This window comes from Salvelinus sp. IW2-2015, unplaced genomic scaffold, assembly GCF_002910315.2.
Source record: "Salvelinus sp. IW2-2015 unplaced genomic scaffold, ASM291031v2 Un_scaffold1329, whole genome shotgun sequence".
Classification (NCBI taxonomy): Eukaryota; Metazoa; Chordata; class Actinopteri; order Salmoniformes; family Salmonidae; genus Salvelinus; species Salvelinus sp. IW2-2015.
In genome coordinates this window covers 108,189-125,105 of record NW_019942844.1, presented here as the reverse complement: position 1 = coordinate 125,105, position 16,917 = coordinate 108,189, and the positions used below count along the sequence as shown (strand labels likewise).

The 16,917-nt window shown below is 41.4% G+C and overlaps 1 protein-coding gene across 1 annotated transcript in view; it reads right to left on the bottom strand.

Annotated features, from left to right (window-relative positions):
- Positions 1-16,917, bottom strand: part of syndig1l (synapse differentiation inducing 1-like) — a 126,396-nt gene that overhangs the window by 88,448 nt on the left and 21,031 nt on the right. Inside the window, exon 2 of the mRNA XM_070438974.1 lies at positions 9,931-10,531. Coding sequence (XP_070295075.1) covers positions 9,931-10,443 — 513 coding nt within the window. The 5' untranslated portion in view covers positions 10,444-10,531. The remainder of the gene's footprint in view (positions 1-9,930; positions 10,532-16,917) is intronic.

The following is a 16,917-nucleotide window of genomic DNA, read 5'->3' as shown; positions in this document are numbered from 1 at the left end:
GAGATTCCAACCTCGAAGTAGATTATGGAGTTGTTATCAAAAATTGGATTTGTTGTTTTTCGAAATTCTTTTGGTGGAGTCTGTGTGATGTCTGAGGGAAATTGTTGTCTCTAATATGGTCATATCTTGGCAAGGAGGTTAGGGATAGTGCATGCTGCGAGTTTTCACGTTCATTTTGTGGGCAGCCAGTGAGCACAATAGCGCTGTCTTCTCTTGAAGCCATGTTTTTGTTCCTCACGGCGGCCTTTCTCAATAGGCAAGGCTAATATGCTTCACTGAAGTCTGGTACATAGGTCAAAGCTTTCCTTAAGTTTTGGGTCAGTCAAACAGTGTGGTCAGGGTATTGGCTGCGGCACTGGTGTACCTCTGTGTTTAGTTGGCCAAATAGCAATTCTACGGTTTGCTACTGTTTGTTTTTGTTAATGTCTGTTCCAATGTGTCAAGTAAATTGATCTTTTTTTGTTTTCTCACTGACAAGTGATTTGTTGTTGGGGTCAATGGTGTGCTGGTTGTCTCGTGGGGCTTTCTGTGGGGTGTGTTTGTGAACAGGGCCCCAGGTACCAGCTTTGCCTTTAGGGGACTCTTCGGTCTCCCAGGTTCATTCTCTCTGTAGGTGATTGCTTGTTTAATGAGAGGTTTGGGAAATCGCTTCCTTTTAGGTGGTTGTAGAAAATTTAATGTCTCCTCTCTCTCTCTCTCTCTCTCTCTCTCTTCTCTCTCGTCCCTCCTTCTCTCTCTCTCTCCTTATTGGAATGTCCAATTGAATGTTCCTCCTTTTGCCTTGTCTCTTCAAAGATCGGTCACAGCTTTCTGGAAGTTACATGTGGTGCTGATGTTTAGGCCGAGGTAGGTATAGTTTTTTGTGTGCTCTAGGGCAATGGTGTCTAGATGGAATTTGTAATTATGGTCCTGTCAACTGGACCTTTTTTGGAACACCATTACTTTTTTTCTTACTGAGATTAACTTTCAGTGCACATGTCTGACAGAATCTACGCAGCAGACTGTTCTAGTGCCCTCGCAAATGAATTGATATACAGCATATGTTGAAGAAAGTGGGGCTCAAATTGCCTCTGTGTCTCACCCCATGGCCCTGTGGAAAGAAATGCGTGTGTGTTTTTTTTTTTACGGCACACTTGTTGTTTGTGTACATGGATTGTATAATGTCGTATGTTTTCCCCTTAACACCGCTTTCCATCTGTTTAAATATCAGACCTTCATGCCAAATTGAGTCAAAAGCTTTTTGGAAATCAACATAGCAGGAGAAGACTTTGCTTTTGATTTCATTTGTTTGTCAATAATGATGTGCAGGGTGAATACGTGGTCTGTCGTACGGTAATTTGGTTAAAAAGCCAATTCGACATTTACTCAGGACATTGGTTTTCACTGAGGAAATAAAGTTAATAATAATGCAGAGGATTTTCCCAAGGTTGCTGTTGACGCATATCACACTATAGTTATTGGGGTCAAATTTGTCTCCACTTTTGTGGATTGGGGTGATCAGTCCTTGGTTCCAAATATTGGGGAAGATGCCAAAGCCAAGGATGATGTTAAAGAGTTTAAGTATATCCAATTGGATTTTGTTGTCTGTATATTTGATCATTTCATTTAGGATACCATCAACACCACAGGCCTTTTTGGGTTGGAGTGTTTTTTGTATTTTGAATGTAAATCTGGTCAGTTCTAGTTGTCTTTAATAGCTGACTGCTATGTAATTAATCGTGTATATGTGTTTGTTCTTTGTTATAGGCCCAAAAAAGATTTGGAGAAATTATTATCAATAAATCTCCATTTTGGATAGATACTGTAGCTCTCCCTGTTGTTGTTTGTTTAGTTGTGTTCCAATTTCCCCAATTGTCTTCAATTACATAAAACTGATTTATTTCTGTCTCCCTCCATGCCTCCTTCCCTCATCGCCCTTTCTCTCCTCTCCTTCTCTCTCTCTCTGGAGGAAAGTAAGATCTGAAGGTGGTAGAGAGAGATTTAAAGTGGGTGTTTATCAGGAGATAAAATCTGGGCCTTTATTACACTGTTAAGAGATCCAAAACGGCATAGTCCCTGGTGACCATTAAAGACAGGGTGGAGCGAGGGAGTAGGGAGGGATGGAGAGAGGAGAGAGGGATGGAGAGAGGGATGGAGAGAGGGATGGAGAGAGGAGAGAGGGATGGAGAGAGGGGTGGAGCGAGGGATGGAGAAGGGATGGGAGAGAGGATGGATGAGGGAGGAGAGAGAGGGGATGGAGAGAGGGATGGAGAGGATGGGGAGAGGGATGGAGAGAGGGATTGGAGAGAGGGATGGGAGAGGGATGGAGAGAGGGAGGATGGATGGATGAGAGGGGATGGGAGAGAGAGGGATGGAGAGAGGGATGGGAGAGAGAGTGAGGGGATGGAGAGAGGGATGGAGAGAGGGATGGAGAGCCGCTGCGCACACACGCAGGCTTGCATATATGTGCACCACACCACACACACACACACACACACCACAGGTCTGAATATCAAGCAGATAATGTCATAAGTCAGTTTGACGAGCACTAACAGGTGAGACACATATTGTGGTCTTTAGATAGTGTTAAATAAGGGGATGTCTGGAGTGTTTTATAGATAGAGTCATGGTAGTGTTGTATAGATAGGGATGTCATGGGTAGTGTTGTATAGGATAGGGATGGCAGGTAGTGTTTTTGTATAGATAGGGATGTCTAGGTAGTGTTTTGTTAGATAGGGATGTCTAGGTAGTGTTTTGTATAGTAATAGGGATGTCTAGATAGTGTTTTTGTATAGATAGGGATGTCTAGATAGTGTTTTGTATAGATAGGGATGTCTAGAATAGTGTTTTGTATAGATAGGGATGGCTAGTAGTGTTTTTGTATAGATAGGGATGTCATGGGTAGTGTTTTTGTATAGATAGGGATGTCTAGATAGTGTTTTTGTATAGATAAGGGATGTCTAGATAGTGTTTTGTATAGATAGGATGGCTAGGTAGTGTTTTGTATAGATAGGGATGTCTAGGTAGTGTTTTGTATAGATAGGGATGTATAGATAGTGTTTTGTACAGATAGGAATTCTCCGAAATCTACAGTTGATGTCGGAAGTTTACATTACACCTTAGCCAAATAGATTTGTCTTAGGTCAGTTAGGATCACCACTTTATTTTAAAGAATGTGAAATGTCAGAATAATAAGTAGAGAGAAGGATTTATTTCAGCTTTTATTTCTTTCATCAAAATTCCTAGTGGGTCAGACGTTTACATACCTCAATTAGTATTTGGTTAGCATTGCCTTAATGTTTCGTTCGGTGTTAAACGTTTCCAGGGACTTCCACCAAAAGCTTCCCACAGAAGTTGGTTAATTTTGGCCCATTCCTCCTGACAGAGTTGGTGTAACTGAGTCAGGGTTGTAGGCCTCCTTGCTCGCACACACTTTTTCAGTTCTGCCCACAAATTTTCTATAGATTGAGGTCAGGGCTTTTGCATGGCCACTCCAATACCTTGACTTGTTGTCCTTAAGCCATGTTTGCCACAACATTGGAAGTATGCTTGGGGTCATTGTCACAAACCAGTCTTTGCGACCAAGCTTATAATATCTACTTGACTGATTCTGAGATTGTGCTTTCAATATCTCCTACATAATTTTCCCCCCTCATGATGCATTCTATTTTGTGAGTTGCACCAGTCCCCTCCTGCCAGCAAAGCACCCCCACAAACATGATTGCTCCACCAGCGTGCTTCACGGTTCGGATGGTGTTCTTCGGCTTGCAAGCTTCCACCTTTTTCCTCAAACATAACGATGGTCATTATGGCCAAACAGTTTTATTTTTGTTTCATGAGACCAGGGACATTTTCTCAAAAATGTACAATATTTGTCCCCATGTGCAGTTGCAAACCGTAGTCGGTTTTTTATGGCCGGTTTTTGGAAAGTGGCTTCTTCCTTGCTGAGATATAATACTTTGAACCTGTTTCCTCAGCATCTTCACAAAGTCCTTTGATGTTTGTTCTGGGATTGGGTCTACAATTTTTTTTCTCAGGTCTTGGCTGATTTTTTCCCCCGATGATGTCAAGGCAAAGAGGCACTGAGTTTGAAGGTAGGCCTTGAAATACATCCACAGGTGCACCTCCAATTGACTCAAATGATGTCAATTAGCTATCAGAAGCTTCTGAAGCACATCATAACATCATTTTTCTGGAATTTTCCAAGCTGTTTAAAGGCACAGTCAACTAGTGTATGTAAACTTCTGACCCATTGTAATTGTGATACAGTGAATTAAAAGTGAAATAAATCTGTCTGTAAACAATTGTGTGGAAAATTTACTTGTCACAAAGTAGAAGTCCTAACGACTTGCCAAAACCATAGTTTGTTAACCTGTCTAGCCCCAGCGTTCCGCTAGCGGAACTCCTCCCACATTCCACTGAAAAGGCAGAGCGCGAAATTCAAAATATATTTTTTGAAATATTTAACTTTCACACATTAACAAGTCCAATACAGCATTTGAAAAGATACACATCTGTGAAATCCAGCCAGCATGTCCGATTTTTAAAATGTTTTACAGCGGAAAACACCACGTATATTATGTTAGCTCACCACCAAATACAAAAAAAGGACAGACATTTTTCACAGCACAGGTAGCATGCACAAAGCCAACCTAACTAACCAAAAACAACCAAAAACTAACCAAGAACAAACTTCATCAGATGACAGTCTTATAACATGTTATACAATAAATCTATGTTTTGTTCGAAAAATGTGCATATTTGAGCTATAAATCAGTTTTACATTGCAGCTACAATATACAGCTACCGTCAGAAATAGCACGGAAGCAGCCAGAGTAATTACAGACACCAACGTGCAATACCTAAATACTCGTCATAAAAACATTTCTGAAAAATCGATGGTGTACAAGCAAATGAAAGACAAAGATCTTGTGAATCCAGCCAATATTTCAGATTTTTTAAGTGTTTTACAGCGAAAAACCAAAATAAGCATTATATTAGCTTACTACAATAGCCTACCACACTACCGCATTCATCATCAAGGCACAGTTAGCGATAGCAATAGGCACGTTAGCGATCGTAACAAACCAGCAAAATATATATAATTTTTTGACTAACCTTGATAAGCTCCATCAGATGACAGTCCTATAACATCAGGTTTTACATACACTTATGTTTTGTTCGAAAAATGTGCATATTTAGAGCTGAAATCAGTGGTTACACACTGTGCTAACGTAGAATCTTTTTCCCAGAAACGTGCCGTGATTATTTCTATTAGACTCTCACCTATTCTGACCAAATAACTATTCATAAACATTACAAAAAAATACATGTTGTATAGGAAATGATAGATACACTAGTTCTTCATGCAATCGCAGTGTTAGAATTCTAAAAATAACTTCTTTACGACATAAGGCTTAGGTTATGGCGAGATAGTGACCAAAACCTGAGCGCAAAAACTAATAGTACACAGTTCGACAGATATATGAAATAGAATCATAAAATTAGTCCTACTTTTTATGAGCTTCCATCAGAATGTTGTACAAGAGGTCCTTTGTCGGGAACAATCGTTGTTTGGTTTTAGAATGTCCTTTGTCCCTCTTGAATTAGCAAGCGCACTAGCCAAGTGGCAAGTAGCTTTCCATCGTCAACAAACACAGACAACGCAACACGCCTAACGTCCCGAAAAAATATCAATATTCTAATAAAACTATATTGAAAAAACATACTTTACGATGATATTGTGACATGTATCAAATAAAATCAAAGCCGGAGATCGTATTCGCCTGTAAAGACAGCTTTTCAGAAGGCAATTACAGGTCCCTCCACACGCTTTGCAGAAAACAAAAAATGGAGTACACGTCATTCCAAGAGGGTTCATTCCATCTCAGGCCAAGATAATCAACTCATTTCTTCTCTCACTTCCTCTTGACATCTAGGGGAAGGTGTATGACGTGCACGTATAGTCATACGTATCATGCCCATTTATAGGCAGGTGCTTAAACAGAGCATCGAATTCAGACTTTCCACTTCCTGGTCAGAAAGTCTGCTGCAAAATGAGTTCTGTTTTACCCACAGACAAAATTCAAACGGTTTTAGAAACTAGAGAGTGTTTTCTATCCAATAGTAATAATAATATGCATATTGTACGAGCAAGAATTGAGTACGAGGCCGTTTAAATTGGGAACGATTTTCCCCCAAAGTGTAAATAGCGCCTCCTATCCTCAACAGGTTTTAACAAGAAATATGTGGAGTGGTTGAAAAACGAGTTTTAATGACTCCAACCTAAGTGTATGTAAACTTCCGACACAACTGTTAAAATTGATATTTGAATTGATATTGCTGTTGAATGCTATGACCAATGTCTGGCCCTGGCTGTTTGACCAATGTCTGGCCCTGGCTTTTTGACCAATGTCTGGCCCTGGCTGTTTGACCAATGTCTGGCCCTGGCTGTTTGACCAATGTCTGGCCCTGGCTGTTTGACAAATGTCTGGCCCTGGCTGTTTGACCAATGTCTGGTGGCTGACTAAAAAGTATTTAGTCAGCCACCAATTGTGCAAGTTCTCCCATTTAAAAAGATGAGAGAGGCCTGTTATTTTCATCATAGGTACACTTCAACTATGACAGACAAAATGAGAAAAGAAAATCCAGATATTTCTAAAAATCTAACACAGCGGTTGCATTATGAACCAGTGTATCTTTCATTTGCCATACAACAAGTATTTTTATGTAAAGTTTATGATGAGTTCTTTGGTCAGATTAGGTGAGTGTCCAAAATATCTCTGGACATTCTGGGGAAATGTTGCTACGTATTCACAATGTATGAACCACGATTTGCAGCTCTAAATATGCCACATTTTCGAACAAAACATAAATTATGTATAACATGTATGTTTATATAGACTGGTCACTCCTGATGAAGTTGTCCAAAGGTGGTAGGTGGATTAATCGTTCATATCTATGTGGGCTGGTTTTTGTTGGCGAAAGCTACCTTGCGGCTGAATTATAATGCCTTTGGTAGGTGGCTATTTGTGGTAAGTCTAATATAATTTCTGTATTGTGTTCGCAGTAAAAATACTTTTAAAAAATCGAAATATTGGCTGGTATGCACAAGATGTTTATCTTTCATTTGCTGTACCACCAATGTATTTTTTCATAAATGTTTATGATGATATTTATGTATTCACGTGCTCTCTGTAATTATGTCTGGCTGCTTTGGTGCTATTTTGGATGGCTGGCTGCAATGTAAAACTATGATTTATACCTCAAATATGCACATTTTCGAACAAAACATAAATGTATTGTATAACATGTTATAAGACTGTCATCTGATGAAGTTGTTCAAGGTTAGTGATTAAGTGATACCCATCCCGGATCCGGGAGCATCCTCATCAAAAAATCTGACTAGCATAGCCTAGCCTAACGGGACAGGGATATCATATAATATAATTTTCATGAAATCACAAGTCCAATACAGCAAATGAAAGATAAACATCTTGTGAATCCAGCACCCCCCTATTCACAAGAAGTTAACCTGTTTGGGATAGGGGCAGCATTTTTGCCCAGAGTAAGCTTCCTGCTACTCAGGCACAGAAGCTAATATATGCATATTATTAGTATATTTGGATAGAAAACACTCTGAAGTTTCTAAAACTGTTTTAATGATGTCTGTGAGTATAACAGAACTCATAGGGCAGGCGAAAACCTGAGAAAAATCCAACCAGGAAGTGGGAATTCTGAGGTTTGTAGTTTTTCAACTCATTGCCTTTCTAGTATTCAGTGTCTATGGGGTCATATTGCACTTCCTAAGGCAACAGTCTTTAGAACCTTGTTTGAGGCTTCTACTGTGAAGGAGGAGGGAATGAAAGCTGTTTCAACCTGATGTCTGGCAGAGTGCCATGACCTGGTCATGCGCATGGCCGTGAGAGCGACCTCCGTTCCATTGCATTTCTAAAAACAAAGGAATTCTCCGGTTGAAACATTATTGAAGATTTACGTTAAAAACATCCTAAAGATTGATTCGACACATCTTTTGACATGTTTCTACATACTGTTATATACATTTTTGGACTTTTTGTCTGAACTTTCGCCTGGACTTGCCCGCACCTCGTGATTTTGGATTGTGAACTGAACGCGCTAACAAAAAGGAGGTATTTGGACATGAATGATGGACTTTATCGAACAAAACAAACATTTATTGTGGAACTGSYATTCCTGGGAGTGCATTCTGATGAAGATCATCAAAGGTAAGTGAATATTTATAATGCTATTTCTGACTTCTGTTGACTCCACAACATGGCGGGTACCTGTATGGCTTGTTTATGTGTCTGAGTGTCATACTCAGATTATTGCATGGTGTGCTTTTTCCGTAAAGTTTTTTTGAAATCTGACAGAGGGGTTGCATTAAGGACAAGTATATATTTAATTCTGTGCATAACAGTTGTATCTTTTATCAAAGTTTATGAGTGTAAAGTTTATTTCTGTAAATTGATGTGGCTCTCTGAAAATTCGCCGAATGTTTTCGAGGCACAACATTACTGACCATAACGCGCCAATGTAAACTGAGATTTTGGGATATAAATATGAACTTTATCGAACAAAACATAAATGTATTGTGTAACATGAAGTCCTATGAGTGTCATCTGATGAAGATCATCAAAGGTTAGTGATTCATTTTATCTCTATTTCAGCTTTTTGTGTATCCTCTCTTTGGCCGGAAAATGGCTGTATGTGTTTTTGTGACTAGGCTCTGATCTAACATAATCATATGGTGTGCTTTCGCTGTAAAGCCTTTTTGAAATCGGACATGGTGGGTAGATTAACAAGAATTAAGCTTTAATTTGGTGTATTGCCCTTGTATGAAGGTTACATATTTCCCAAATATATTTTTGAATTTCGCGCTCTGCCTTTCAGCGGAATGTTGTCGAGGGGTTCCGCTAGCCATAAGAAGTTTAAGAAGGAAAGAAATTCAACAAATTAACTTTTAACAAGGCACACCTGTTAATTGAAATGTATTCCAGGTGACTACCTCATGAAGCRGGTTGAGGGAATGCCAAGAGTGTGAAAAGCTGTCAAGGCAAAGTGTGGCCACGTTGAAGAATCTCAAATATAAATATCTTTTGGTTAGTACACGATTCCAAATGTGAAATTTCATGGTTTTTGATGTCTTCACTATTATTCTACAATGTAGCAAATAGTAAAATAAAGAAAAGCCCTTGAACATGTAAGTGTGTCCAAACATTTGACTGGTACTGTATATATGTACAAATGTATTATTTTTCTTTTAGGTTTCAGGAAGAATTTCACTGTAAATTTACAGCATTATCCTGTCACCAGAGTTGCTAGCTTCATACTGTAATGTTGCTTTACAGCAGAGATGCTGTAAATACTTCACATTACTACTTTCCTTACTGTAAAACATTACAACATTCCTACTACCTGCTTCTCTATTCTACTGCTAACCTGGAACCTGCTTCTCTGCTCTACTGGCCTAACCTTGTACCTGCTTCTCTGGCTCTACTGCCTAAACCTTGTACCTGCTTCTTCTGCTTCTACTGCCTACCTGGTACCTGCTTCTCTGCTCTACTGCCTAACACTTGCTAACTGCTTCTCTGCTCTACTGCCTAACTTGTACCTGCTTCTCTGCCTACTGCCTAACCTGGTACCTGCTTCTCTGCTCTACTGCCTAACCTTGTACCTGCTTTTCTGCACCACTTCCCAATCCACTACCTTCTTCTCTGGTCTACCCCTCAATCCTAACCAATCCCACTGCTCCCCCAGCCTGCACACACAGGAGCTAGAGAGGATGGAGACACAGCGGTTTCTACTTTCTACCAAACCACAAATCCGTTATCACACTTCCAGCAATTCCCCAGGTGCATGCTCACGTACCTGCTCATYAATTCTGAATCTACCATGGGAGGATACAACCGAGTGTTTCCTTTTCCTTACCTCGTAATCCACATACTCCTCCTCCTCCACCTCGTAGGAGACAGTCTGTATCTTCACGTTGTCTCCTTCTTCCAGCAGCTTGGCCTGAGGGTCCTCTGTGCTGCCGGGGGTCTCCACTGCTACAGACGCCTCCCTCTCCTTCTCCTTCTTCTCTGTGAAGGTAGTCTCGCAGCACTCGCTCTTATAATCCTTGGCCTTGACGCCGCCGCCTCCTCCCCCTTCCTCCTTGTACAGGATGAAGTTAGGCCTGTAGAAGGCCTCGACGGCCAGATGGAGGGAGGTGGCGTCCAGGAGTTGTTGGGCTTTCGTCTTGCTGTTGGGGTTGTTGTGTCCCACATGGGCCACCGTACCGTTGTTAGTGTTACCTCCTCCTTCTCCGCTGTTGCCACCGGTTAAGTAGTTGATGATGTTCTCCTGGTACTGGTTGTTAGGGAAGTCGCCGCCGTAACCGTTGACGACGTGCTTGCTGTTCTTGTCCAGGAGCGGGTTCTGGAGCTCACTCATGTTCTCCATGGCAACGAGGGTTCAGGGGTCAGCGGAAGTGGCTTAAGAGGACCTCACTGAAGGTGGCAGCTACTGATTGTGTTCAACAGGATGAGAGCTGCAGAGAGGAGAGGAAATAAGAGAAGTTAGTCAACTCAGTTTTCCATCTCAGTGAAGCAGTGGTGTAAACACAATACACTGGGCTACTGAGAGACAACACTGTGTTTAACACTTCCAGAAGAATGTAGTCAAGTTGTTAGTCTACTGGTAGCTGTTAGACAGATGTCTAAGGTTTAGCTAGGGTAGGGTTGCCAACTGTCCCGTATTAGCCGGGATGTCCATTATATTTGGCTAAATTGGTTTGTCCCATACGGGACCTCCCATGTCCCGTATATTCATCCAATCACAGTATAGTGTAAACGCGCCAATTCCTGCAAAGTAATTTCTGTTATTCTTCGGTCGGTTTGGCATATCAAGGAAATATGGATAAACATGCAAAATAGAAAAGACTGTGCAGCTACAACAAACAATGTGAGGCAATAAAGATGTGTGTTAAGGCCGTCAGTGGTGACCCGATGAAAGCTTTCTGTACTTTTTGCGTCGGTAATTCTCAATTGGCCATGGAGGGGTGAATGACCTAACTCAGCATGCATCCACAGAAATGCACAAGGCCACGCTAGCTAAAGGTGCTAGCAATATCGGTGCATTCTTCGTGACGTCTACTGCGGAAACTGACATACTTGGAAAACACCTCTCCGTTTACCAGTTACTGAGCAGAGCCAACAATCGGATTCTGAAAGCTAGTTGCCCAGCTCACATAGCTCATAATGCCTGCGATCAGCGGTCAGTGGATATTGAGACAATTGTTTTACAGATCTACAGACACCTATCAGTATCCACTTCCCGAAGAGAGGAACTGCGTGCATTTTTTGTTGTTGCATTTGTTGACATTGAGTGGCGTGAAATTCTGCGACATGTTTGCACACGATGGCTCTCTCTTCATCCAGCTGTCGATCGTCTCCTGCAAAGCTGGCCAGCTCTTACCTCATACTTCAGGTCTCTGGGGGAGACCTGTTCTGTGGCACTGAAGAYTATTTTTGAGTATGAAGAAAAAACAGGAGCTGCTGAGATTTATCTGTCCTTTTCCCACAAAGTGGGGTGTGTTTATGACCAACTCATAAAAAAGCCGGAGGAAACAGCGCTCTGCATCACAGATGTTTACGAGGAAGTCCAAAAGTWAAAAATTTAAGATGCTTCAGCTGAAACAGGACAATTTTTTTCTGAGTAGACCAAGCAGCTGATGGACAAACAATTGTCAGCACAAAGGTCCAAACAGCAACAGGACGTTCTATGACACTGTCATTACATACATTGACAAGTGGTTTAATTTCTCAGCAGAACATGTAATGGTGAAACTGATCGGCCTCTATGAGGAGCTCTCCTTCACTGACCTGGAGCAGGTGTGGGTGCCCTCAAAATGACAGAGACAGTCAGTATGGACCAACTCTATGAAGAGTTTTATGCTTGCCGGAGGAAATACAGAAAGCCAGACAGGATACCACAAAATACACCAGTGAGAAGTAGGTGGGGCAGTGTTTCCAAAACCTAGGGAAAGCCAACTTGATCAACATGTTCAGGATTGTCTCATTTGTCCTCAGTGTGCCAGGCTCAAATGCCTTTGTAGAGAGGATTTTCTGTCTGATGACCATTAAATGGTCAGACTCAAGAAACCAATGTAGCACAGAGCTGATCAAAAATGAACTTCAAATATCTGAACTGTGACATGTCATGTAATTGGCTCATTCATCCCCCTCCTCTCCCCTGTAACTATTCCCCAGGTTGTTGCTGCAAATGAGAATGTGTTCTCAGTCAACTTACCTGGTAAAATAACGGTAAAAAAAAAGARWWAAAAAAAGACTTCTCTCTGACTATGCAAGAGGAGAAAGGACTACTTGAATCAGTCAAGACCAGCAAAAAATATGTAGACTTGGTGAATGACTCATGCCCCTCTTTTCCTCTTTTGCATTTGAAAAGTAGTTTTTTGTTGTTGCTGTAAACGTCCAAATTGTGATTTCTTTGATCATTTATTTTGAGGTTTATTCACATAAGTGTACATGATGATACAGTTTTAGTAAAGCTATAGGCTAATGCAATATAGAAAGGTTTTGCCTTTCCAATTGAATAAGACTGTGAATATACACTTTATATTCATCACACAACACCATAACCCCCACCCCCGTGGCCCCCTGCACTGGCACGCCACCCTTTGTCCCTTAGTTGGTAGTGAAAAAGTTGGCAACCATAACCGAGGGTGTTATGGATGGTACACTTGGTTTTAGCTAGGGCATTGTGTACGGTACGCTAGGGTTTAGCCAGGGCGATGTGGATGGTCATCTTGGGATTAACTAGGGTGGACAGTAGGCTAGGGAGCTGTAGCTAGGGAGCTGTGGACAGTAGGCTTGGGTTTAGCTAGGGCGTTGTGGACAGTAGGCTAGGGTTTAGCTAGGGCGTTGTGGACAGTAGGCTTGGGTTTAGCTAGGGAGCTGTGGACAGTAGGCTTGGGTTTAGCTAGGGCGTTGTGGACAGTAGGCTTGGGTTTAGCTAGGGCGTTGTGGACAGTAGGCTTGAGTTTAGCTAGGGCGTTATGGACAGTAGACTGGGTTTAGCTAGGGCGTTGTGGACAGTAGACTGGGTTCAGTTAGGGAGCTATGGACAGTAGACTGGGTTCAGTTAGGGAGCTATGGACAGTAGACTGGGTTCAGTTAGGGAGGAGCTATGGACAGTAGACTGGGTTCAGTTAGGGAGCATATGGAACAGTAGACTGGGTTCAGTTAGGGAGCTATGGACAGTAGACTGGGTTCAGTTAGGGAGCTATGGACAGTAGACTGGGTTCAGTTAGGGAGCTGTGGACAGTAGACTGGGTTCAGTTAGGGAGCTATGGACAGTAGACTGGGTTCAGTTAGGGAGCTGTGGACAGTAGACTGGGTTCAGTTAGGGAGCTATGGACAGTAGACTGGGTTCAGTTAGGGAGCTGTGGACAGTAGACTGGGTTCAGTTAGGGAGCTATGGACAGTAGACTGGGTTCAGTTAGGGAGCTGTGGACAGTAGACTGGGTTCAGTTAGGGAGCTGTGGACGGGGATGGCTGATGAGCTCTGGCTCCGAGGGTCGCATGTGCCAGTGCTAGCCACGCGTTTTTTAAATGTAATATGTTTAACCTGTCCCAAACCTTAACCCTTATACGGAATGAATGCCTAAAATGTAATCTTCGAAATTTGATGTTCATGGAACAAACATCTGATTCTGCAGTTAGACTCAACACTCACAGGTATGAATGTGCAGACAGCCCACACACACACACACACACGCAGACACACACACACGCAGACACACACACACGCAGACACACCACACACACACACACACACACACACACACACACACACACACACACACACACACACACACAACACACACACACACACACACACCACACACACACTCACTCACTCACTCACTCACTCACTCACTCACTCACTCACTCACTCACTCACTCCACTCACTCACTCACTCACTCACTCACTCACTCACTCACTCACTCACTCACTCACTCACTCACTCATCCACTCACTCACTCACTCACTCACAAAGCCCATCTCCGGAACCTGCTTAATCTGCATGCTCTGTAGAAAATACAGACATTTTAATTAAACACTAGGGCAAGGTGTGTGTGTGTGTGTGTGTGTGTGTGTGTGTGTGTGTGTGTGTGTGTGTATGTGTGTGTGTGTGTGTGTGTGTGTGTGTGTGTGTGTGTGTGTGTGTGTGTGTGTGTGTGTGTGTGTGTGTGTGTGTGTGTGTGTGTGCCTCCCTCCCCACAGATACTGGTATACTCATTGTTAAGGCTTGTTTAGCCTGCCTACAAAACAGAGAGAACAATACAACACAACGAAGGAGGAGGAGGATGGGGGCTATCACTCACTGAGGCTTTCTGCCTGAAGCCTTCAATAGGATCTGGCAGATACCTTCTGACGCACAGACACTGTACTAGAGCTAGTGGTGTACTAGTGAAGCAAGTGTTATACTAGCTAGTGTGTAATAGCTAGCTAGTCTGTACTAGCTAGGTAGTGTGTGCTAGCTAAGTAGTGTGTGCTAGCTAGGTAGTGTGTGCTAGCTAGGTAGTGTGTGCTAGCTAGTGTTGTACTAGAGCTAGTGTTGTACTAGTGAAGCTAGTGTTGTACTAGGAAGCTATTTTTGTATTAGCTAGTATGTACTAGCTAGCTTGAAGTGTACTAGCTAGGTAGTGTACTAGCTAGTTAGTGTGTAATAGCTAGTGTTATACTAGAGCTAGTGTTTTTTACTAGTGAAGCTAGTGTTGTACTAGGAAGCTAGTTTTGTACTAGCTAGTTAGTACTAGCTAGTGTGCACTTGCTAGCTTGTAGTATACTAGCTAGGTAGTGTACAAGCTAGTTAGGGTGTACTAGCCTGTGTTGTACTAGAGCTAGTGTTGTACTAGTGAAGCTAGTGTTGTACTAGTGAAAGCTATTATTGTACTAGTGAAGCTCAGTGTTGTACTAGGAAGCTAGTTTGTACTAGCTAGTTAGTACTAAGCTAGTGTGCACTAGCTAGCTTGTAGTGTACTAGCTAGGTAGTGTACAAGCTAGTTAGTGTGTACTAGCTAGTGTTGTACTACCTAGTACTAGCTAGATAGTGTGTACTAGCTAGTGTGTACTAGCTAGTGTGTACTAGTTAGATAGTGTGTACTAGCTAGTTAGTGTTGTACTAGCTAGTCTGTACTAGCTAGGTAGTGTGTAGTAGCTAGTATTGTACTAACTATTACTAGCTAGTTACTGTGTACTAGGTAGTGTGTACTAGTTAGCTTGTCTGTAATAGAGTTAGTGTGTACCAGAGCTAGTGTAGTAGCTAGCTAGCTGCACAGGCAACAGTGGTTAACATAACGTCCTGGACCAGAGTTAGTGCGCCACTGGTATGTGCGTAGCACACTGACACCCTAGAACAAAGCTACTGACTCACACGATACAGGAGACCAACAAACGTCTGCAGGTTGACATGTGCACATCTGAGATGTAAAATACCATCTGAGATGCTAAAATACCATCTGAGATGTAAAATACCATATGAGATGCTGAATACCATATGAGATGATGAAATACCATATGAGATGCTAAAATACATCTGAGATGCTGAAATACCATATGAGATGGTAAATTCCATTGAGATGCTGAAATACCTATGAGATGATGAAATACCATATGAGATGCTAAAATACCATCTGAGATGCTAAAATACCATCTGAGATGCTGAAAATACCATATGAGATGCTGAAATACATATGAGATGCTAAATACCATCTGAGATGCTAAAATACCATTCTGAGATGCTAAAATACCATCTGAGATGCTAAAATAACCATCTGAGATGCTGAAATACCATATGAGATGCTGAAATACCATCTGAGATGCTAAATACCATCTGAGATGCTAAAATACCATCTGAGATGCTAAAATACCATATGAGATGCTAAAATACCATCTGAGATGCTGAAATACCATCTGAGATGCTAAAATACCATCTGAGATGCTAAAATACCATCTGAGATGCTAAAAACCATCTGAGAGCTAAAATACCATCTGAGATGCTAAAATACCATATGAGATGCTATACCATTGAGATGCTGAAATACCATCTGAGATGCTGAAATACCATCTGAGATGCGAAAATACCATCTGAGATGCTAAAATACCATATGAGATGCTAAAATACCATCTGAGATGCTGAAATACCATCTGAGATGCTAAATACCATCTGAGATGCTAAAATACCATCTGAGTAAACATCTGAATTCTAAAATACCATATGAGATGCTAAAATACCATATGAGATGCTAAAATACCATCTGAGATGCTAAAATACCATCTGAGATGCTAAAATACATATGAGATGCTAAAATACAATCTGAGATGCTAAAATACAATCTGAGATGCTAAAATACCATCTGAGATGCTAAAATACCATCTGAGATGCTAAAATACCATCTGAGATGCTGAATACCATATGAGATGCTGAAATACCATATGAGATGCTGAAATACCATATGAGATGCTAAAATACCATCTGAGGATGCTAAAATACCATTGAGAGCTAACAATACATCTGAGATGCTGAAATACCATATGAGATGCTGAAATACCATATGAGATGCTAAAATACCATCTGAGATGCTAAAATACCATCTGAGATGCTAAAATACCAATCTGAGATGCTGAAATCACCATCTGAGATGCTAAAATACCATCTGAGATGCTAAATACCATCTGAGATGCTGAACATACCCATATGAGATGGTAAATTACCATATGAGATGCTGAATCACCATATGAGAGATGATGAAATACCATATGAGATGCTAAAATACCATCTGAGATGCTAAAATACCATCTGAGATGCTGAAATACCATATGAAGATGGTAAATTACCAATATGAGATG